Source organism: Psittacula echo (genome assembly GCF_963264785.1).
Source record: "Psittacula echo genome assembly, chromosome: 5".
Lineage (NCBI taxonomy): Eukaryota > Metazoa > Chordata > Aves > Psittaciformes > Psittacidae > Psittacula > Psittacula echo.
Window position 1 is genome coordinate 8,637,136 of NC_137739.1, and position 7,824 is coordinate 8,644,959.

At 41.7% G+C, this 7,824-nt stretch overlaps 1 protein-coding gene across 1 annotated transcript; it reads right to left on the reverse strand.

Annotated features, from left to right (window-relative positions):
* Positions 1–2,495: 2,495 nt before the first annotated feature.
* ANKS4B (ankyrin repeat and sterile alpha motif domain containing 4B) lies at positions 2,496–7,368 on the reverse strand (the record flags this gene model as incomplete). The annotated part of the gene is made up of 2 exons (XM_080619889.1): positions 7,109–7,368; positions 2,496–3,564 (listed from the first exon to the last, which is right to left on the reverse strand). The coding sequence occupies exons 1-2, from the start codon at positions 7,270–7,272 to the stop codon at positions 2,496–2,498; spliced, it is 1,233 nt and encodes a 410-aa protein (XP_080476015.1). The 5' UTR covers positions 7,273–7,368.
* Positions 7,369–7,824: the final 456 nt, after the last annotated feature.

The window sequence follows — 7,824 nt, forward strand, 5'->3', positions numbered from 1 at the left end:
GGCAAGTGTTCAAGGCCAGGTTGGACAGGGCTTGGAGCAATGTGCTCTAGTGGAAGGTGTCCCTGCCTGTGGCAAAGAGTTGGAACTGGATGAGCTTTAAAGTCCTTTCCGACCCAAACCATTCTAGAATAAAAGTCTCTCTAACTAAACTGTACTATCCAGATGTTACTAAGGAGTTAGATCTAGGATTCACTAATTTAAATACCTCCAAATTACAAAAGACACAAAGGGGCTGGTGAAAAAAAAATTAGAAGACAGCAAAGCACATTAGAGGAAAACTCCCTGAAACATGAGTGTTCCTTTTTATCATTTCCCCACCACCACCCTGAATTGTTCCATGTGGCTGATTTAGGCCAGAGGCCCATTTCCACGATCACCCTGCAAAGAAGAGCTAGCATTATTGCTCATAAGTGTATATATATTCAGGTTGATTTCTTTGCCTAAAATGTGGGGTGCTCTGGGGCTGCTTCTTCAGTCTCTAGATGTGGTTCCAGAGGACAAGGGATTCCTATATGTGTGGTATTTGCTAGCTCCATGCAGTTACTGTACATACATAAGGGCAGCAGTGGGTAGATTTGCAGGGTATGCAATGAGGCAGATTTTTGGTGCATTTTAGAGATACTTGGGGCCTGATTCCTCCCCCCCGCCAAGGTGTAATTACTGCAGGTGCCTTCTCTCTTGTCTACGTTTGGCTCCTCTCAGTGACAGGCACTTGCATGGTTAGCAGGTATTTTGAAAGCGTTTCCTGCATAAATAGATCTAACCCAGTTATTTAAAATTTGTTCAGTTCTGCACTAGAGAGAAGTCGTTGCAGCAGTATAGACCTAGTCTCAACCCTGTATGTTAGGAGTGGTAGACTGCCTTGCTTTTTTACATCAGTTATGTGGCTGAGAATGGTAGGATTTGACCCTTCAAAATCCACTCATCGAATGCCTTCAAATATGTACGATTCATCAGTTCCTTCTTGCTTTGTTAAACATTTGGGAGTTTCTTAGCCAAAATGAGAACACAGCAGGTTAATAACACAGAGCGTGGGGGTGCGCTGTCTTGTTTAGTTACTGCACTGAGCACAGCAATTATTTAAGGTTGCACAGAACAGGACTGTGATGTGACTGCTTAACAGAAGAAAATACCAAGCTGCTGAAGTACAGGAATCCAAGGAGGAGAGAATGTGGTATAAAGTCTAGCCAAGCAAATGAATTACAATATATAAATCAAAGTAACAAGAAGATGTGGAAGAAGGACTCTTGAAAAAATAGATCATTAACTAGGATTCATGTCTGCAAATGCAGTACTCCCTAAGGAAAAGATTGTCACTGACTAATGGAAAGCTGTAAAAAGAGATTTAAAGAGAAAATGTCCTGCTAATGCATGTGCATCTAAAATCTGTCATCTTAGCCATAGCATGGCTGCTGCAAACAGCTTATTAGATTCATAAAACTCAATAGGAATAATTAATTCATATCAAATAGTGCTGGCTTCCCAAGGGATTAGGCCTGAAAGAGATGAAGAGGACCCTGCTGTGAATGCCTCCAGTTAGACTGCAAGGGATAGAAGCACAGTCTCATTTTCTTTCTCTTTTCATGAGCTGAGTGAATGTGTACTCAGTTACATGCAGTTTTCAGGCTAAGGCTGGCAACATCCAACAGAAAATGGTGTTTGATAAGAATCTTGGTTTCTGGGACTTTACATGGAAAATGCACCCTATGGGAACCAGGCTGAGGATACACCAAAACAGATCAAAAATATTGAAAATAAAATCTCGGCTTCTTGTAGTTAAAAGTATGGCAGTCTTGAGACCATTTAGGACATGGTGGGTGCTGGCAACTCAGTCCAGTCTAAGAAGAAACAAGAATATACAGCTCTGACTGAATATCTCTTGGCAAGATGTTTCATGTATTTTTAAATTAGCATCAATACAATAGCAAAACATGTTACCGACAAGAACATGAAACTTGCTGTAAATTGGTCTTATTTACATTTATTCAGAGGTTATTTGAGCCACTAATCAAGATTCAGATCCTATTTCTAACATATCATCACTACTAGTAAAAGCAGTTTGTAAGTATCGAACAGAAGTGAATGGAGAAAACACAGAGCTCTTCAGCTTTGAGAATGTTCCTTGCATTGTGGTTTTGGAGAAGAAAGAAAGGGCTTTACTAAGGAATGTAGTGTGGCTGGTCTTCACTAATGTTTTATGTTATTCAGACCAGAAGGAATCCAATCCCCATAAACAGTTCAGGGAGAAAAACTTTGAATCTGTAGCTTTTAGGGTTTTATCTTCACATTCTTTCTTTTTGGCAGATTATGCTTGAATTAATATCCTGTTCATCACAGCCGTCTATCCAGACAGAAAAATCTTTGTCTTGCTGTACTTCCTAAAGCAATTGGTAACTTTTCTGCCTTTTGCTTTAGCAGACTTCTGAAAAGAATTGCATGCTCTTTGGAAAGAGAAAAAGATAATGAATCAGTGTTACAGCAGTGGGTATCTTAGTTTATAAGCAAGTGTCTACAGTCTTTCCAGGGGTCTTGAGTGCCTGTTTTCTTTTATTCACAGCATTCAGGACTTTCTTTCTTGGCCCGAGTTCCATCTGAATGCTCTGTAGATCCTCATCAGAACATAGCATCAGGGCATCTAAATCAATTTTTTCCCTCATGAAGACAGGAAGAAACTCTTCCAGCATCTGTGATGCCAGAAATACCTCAAGGGGCGTGTCCTCTGCTTCCTCGTCATCCCAAATGACTTCTTCCTCATACCAAGGGATATCAGCACTATTTTCAGCATCATCTTCCCTGCCGTTTCCAGCATTTTCAAACTGAAAGAGCTCACTGGACATCTTAAAGCTTGTGTCTTCTTTCTCAGAAGATACAGTTCTAGGATTTACATCTGCAGCCAAATTCCTTCCGAACACAATCTTGCCAAGACCCGGCCGCTTAAAAATGGAGAGCTCACTGTCATTATCGGAAAAGCTTTTCTCTCCAAACTCATTCAGTAATTCGTCCTCTTCTTTCTTATCAAACAAATGCATCACCATTCTCGTACCTGTACCATTCTCTTGTGCATTGCTTTCCTGGCTTCTTGTGTTGTTATCTACCTTTTTTGCCTTCAGTTTGAAGGTATCTTTCAGATTTTTGGAGAAAGTACTTGTTGTATTTGAAGCAAAGAGACTGGGCAACTTTACTCTGGAATATGTCCCTCTGGAAGAGTTTACTGTGCCAACCTTTTCTTTCATGTAATTCCTGTTCATTTCATGCTGGTGTTTCTCTTGGCGCTTCTCGCATTCCTTGATTTGCTTCTCCACGTTCCTCTGGGCCTGTGCTTTGAGTTTGGAGACCTTCTTTGGATTCAGCATGTTCTGCTCGGTGGCTGCTTTGTCCAGGATTTGGACACATTCATTGCGGTCTCTGCTGGCAGCTGCCTCCAGGGGGGTACGGAGATCATTGTCCAGAGCAAAGATATTGGCACCAAAGTTGATCAAAAAAGAAACACAAGGGATGTGACCATTGCAAGCAGCGTGGTGGAGAGGCGTATTCCCCCAGATGTCACATTTGTCCGGATCGCCCCTGAGAAGGAAAACAGCATAGAGTGAGCTGGAGGTACCCAAGCATAGCACTGCAGGGGGATTGAACAGATACCAAACATTTAGCTCTGCTTTGCTGTGAGTACTACAGCCCAATGAAAATGAATCAGCTTAGCTCCTTCCTTGAGAATGGCGCTGCACCTACTTATGCAAGCACTGAGTTTAGCTGCGGGTATGGCATAAGCTCCAGTTCCTGCCTATGAATTAAGCAAGCTCACTAAGGCTGAGTGTGAATGCTTGTGCAACTCCCCATAACAGAGCCAGGGTATTTCCTTTATGTTATCCCAGGCTACTGGCAGGGCTTGCTTTGCTCCCTGCTGGTCTCACCTGCCTCACCTACAATAGGGCAGCAAATGCCTGTGTGCAGGCAAGGGGCAGCAGCTCTGACTGCTTTGTTGCTGACAGCTCAAAATGGGCTCAGGCTTCGACTTACACTTTGTGGAATTAATGGCAAAAGTGTTTCTATAGCTTTTGAGTGGAATATTTTAAAGACTTTTTGGTGACACTTCCCTTTTACATATCAAATGGAGGAGCAATATTAGGAAGATTATTCACTGGCCACAGTGGTACACATGTAATGAGCCTATGGAGTAACTACTTTGGTAGATAATAGGTAAATGATTAGGAGTACAGCCCTGATCACACATTTGTCTCCATTGCTATTAGATTAAGCTCAGATAGATGCTGTTGTTTTTCTTCAATTCTTTTATTCTCCTTAAGCTGCTTTTTGCTCATGCAGTTTGAAAAGCAGAAGCTCATTTGAAAATAAAATACCACATCTTTTCAATTAAATTTAGAGCCAGTGAGAAATATTGCTTTATTTTTAACTCTTGCACTGACTTCACACTGAACTGCTACCTGCAGACAAAAATTGGCTTGAATCTTTTGATACGTATTTGGCATAATCAACATTAGCAAAATTCAAAACAAAGCTTGAGTCGTTTTGTGACCAATGGTCAAGGCAGCCACAGCAGCCCAGAACTTCTAATAACTTCAGAGACAGGGATCAACTTACAAGGAGAATTTCTGCTTTTGGGAGTTCAAAGATTACAATGTCTTGGAGATTGGTTCCATGGCAGCCGAACTATGAGTGAAATTGTACATCCCATCAATCACATCTCCTTCAGGCACTGATCTCTGCCTTTGAGTATCTCTGAAGAAAAGCACTAACATATTTGTCAAGGGCCAAATCTGAAAACATCCTTCAGCCTGAAATGCCACAGGCAAGAGAGGTCAGGCATCCCTGCAGAGCTGAGACACAGAGCTGCCCACATCAAGAAACAATAGGAAGCCCAAGCATGCCAGGATGTGGGAGTGCTGGCATTTCTACAGGGAAGTGGCAGCTGAGGATCAAAGTTTCTCCACTTAGACATGTGGGAACCATGTGTTCATGGTTCTGCTTCTGTAGCTCTGCCCTGGAGAGCTGCCTGACTGCGGCCAAGCATGCCAGATTCCTTAATTCCCATGTTAGCAAACAGGCTGTGTTATCCTGAGCCTTGGGAGTGCTGGGCCATCCCTTCTCCCTTGGGTCTCTCCATAGCTGTTTGTGGTCTCTTTTCCCCATGAAGGCTACCAGCCTTTGAGTCTCAGACAATTGTCAAACTGGAGTGCCCGTTCCCAGCTCAGTGGGACTTTGGATAAGGTTTGACATTTACTTTGGATTCTCGTATTTTCCCTGCTTTCCCAAGAAAGAGGCTCACACAAAAGAGAGCAGATCTGCTACTTGGTCTTGCCTTTATTCATGTACCTGCAAAGCAGCAGAGAAAATATCTCTTGATGCCTGGGAAGATAAACTATTTCAAGATGAAAGGGGTTATTGTTAGTATTGCTGAATCATCCAAGGGCTGAATATGTTGCAAGCTTCAAAGTCCTAAAATCTGCAAACACTCTAAAGAAAACCATCCTGTACCTCAGTGCCTTTGTCAGGAAACCTCTTCAAGGATAGGATGAATTTGTTAAAAATAATTAAAATACTTTCTCACAAGAAAACATTGACTGCAGAATAGACTGAACATCTTCCAAATCTCAGGTCCTCTCAGGAAAACCAGTGAGGCTGTAGCCATACCTCTGACAGGCACAGCTTGCTGATTGTGTCAGGAAATCTTGGATTAAAATAGAGGTGAACGTGTGCGTGTGTGCGTGCATGCGTGCGTGTGTGAAGATTTTGAGAGCAACACTGTCCCAAGCTGTCTTCTAGCAAGAAAAAGAGCTAGAAATACATTAAATAACAGTGACAGAAATTCTGATCTTTGTGTTGTCCACTGTGACTTCTATCAGCTCATGTGGTAGAAGACGTATTTCACTCTCCAATTCTGAAAGCAAAAATTACTTTGTTAATTGTTCTTTAGCTGTCTGTCTTTGAGGTGTTCCGGGACAAACCTTTATCGACTTCAGATATCTCTGTGAAGCTGCTTTAATGATATGAGTTGAAAAAATGTCAATCTATTTTTGCTTCTCCTGAGGACAAAGCAGTAACCATTCAGTCCAAAGGTCTTTTTTATTGTGTTATTACAGCCACACCTGAGCTCAATGAGCTATAAAGCAAATCTATGAAAAAAACCATTTTTATTCCATATTTTCAATTCTTATTTTTAATAAAACAGTGATACATCCGAGTAGTTATTCAGATTTTCCATCCATTCTTCTTTAAACTATTAGGATCAAAAATACAGGTCCACTTAATCTTCATCTCAGTGAAGTAACACTTTATTAACTGTCTCTCTACATGAGAGCAGATTTTCTTTTATTGGATCTTATTACAGAATCACAGCTTAAAAGGTAGGCTCCAAGGAAGAGAGTATGGAGGGGTGGGAGGTAATTACCTTTTCAATAATGCATTTTAAGTATGCAGTACATTTAAATGATACCAAATGGAAATATTACTTTTACAAAATAAACCTGTAGAAAACCTTCCTTTCTTCTTTGTAATTGTTTTGTTTCATTTTACAAGGATCCTACCCCAGCTTCTGAGGCAGTATTATCATTTTTAGCATTGTGGTAGTTGCTAATACTGTAAAAAGCAGAGAAATAAGAATTTTAGGTGTTACTGTCTCAAAACTATTAGTTTTGACTGGTCTCTGGAAAGCATTAAATCTTCACAGGGTTCTACCACCTGCTCCTTGGAAGCAAATGGGAGAGATTTCTTGCTAAAAATGTTTCAAACAATGCACTTCTGCATGGAGCCCATTTCAAAGATACGGTATCATCAAAGGTTGTTGGCCAGCTTCTCCTCCATTACAGCAAAGCAAGATCCCAGGCCCCTGCTCCTACCAACCACTCCCTGCAGGCTCCATATACGAGGTGGTCCTGCTGACGCTGATGCGGCTTCACCGACTGCATGTACAGACCTGCTTGCAGGTTCTGGAGCTAAAGCATTGCGAATTAAGGGAAACAGTTCTTGGCAATGCATTGAAGGGAACTACTGTGATTTTCAGCCCTTTAGGTCTGAGGTCATCAGGCATTAGAAACATGGCACACATTATACTTTTGAACCACAAACTTTAAGCATTGGAGACTGATTGACTTACCCCCTCCGGCATATGACTTCCAGAGCTTCTAGATATCCATGGTATGCTGCCAGAATGGTGGGTGTCATCCCATCCTCATCTGAAGTATTGAGGTCTTTCCTAGTTGCTTCTTTCAAGAGGTCCAAATTGCCATCGGCTGCTGCTTTATGATACCTGCTTGACATTTTCAGTAACTTCTGGTTTCCCAAAGCAGCTCTGAACTATATCCAGGGTGTACAGTCACCCTTCCATTACAGGGATCGTTCATTAATGATTACAAGTTGAGACGTCCCTGTGAGGATGGAAATGAGGAGGCAAAGTTCATCTTAGCAGGCAACGTAGCTGCAGCTCTGCATAGGTAATAAGGTGGTGGTGTGGTGAATGCTTACGTTTTCTGGAAAGTGGCTCTGCTTTTTACAATTTGTTGGATATTTGGCTACTGAAACTTAGAGGGAATTAATTCATCTTCTCTGTGCCTTTGCCTAACTGTTCTGGGAAAACTTCAAAAGGACCTTGAACTTCAAGCAACCTTCAAAAGCCATGAATGTCAGTGTGAGCAGGTTACACTCTAAGTAATAAAGTATCCCTGAGTTTTGATAGGATGAAACGCATGAGCAGTTCCCTCTATTGGTGAAGTCCTCTGTAACCTGCCATTTACTGGCTTGCTGCATTTGAAAACAAGCCTTTTCCCTGCCAAACCGGGCACATCCATGAAGCTGTTTCGGGAACACAGATTG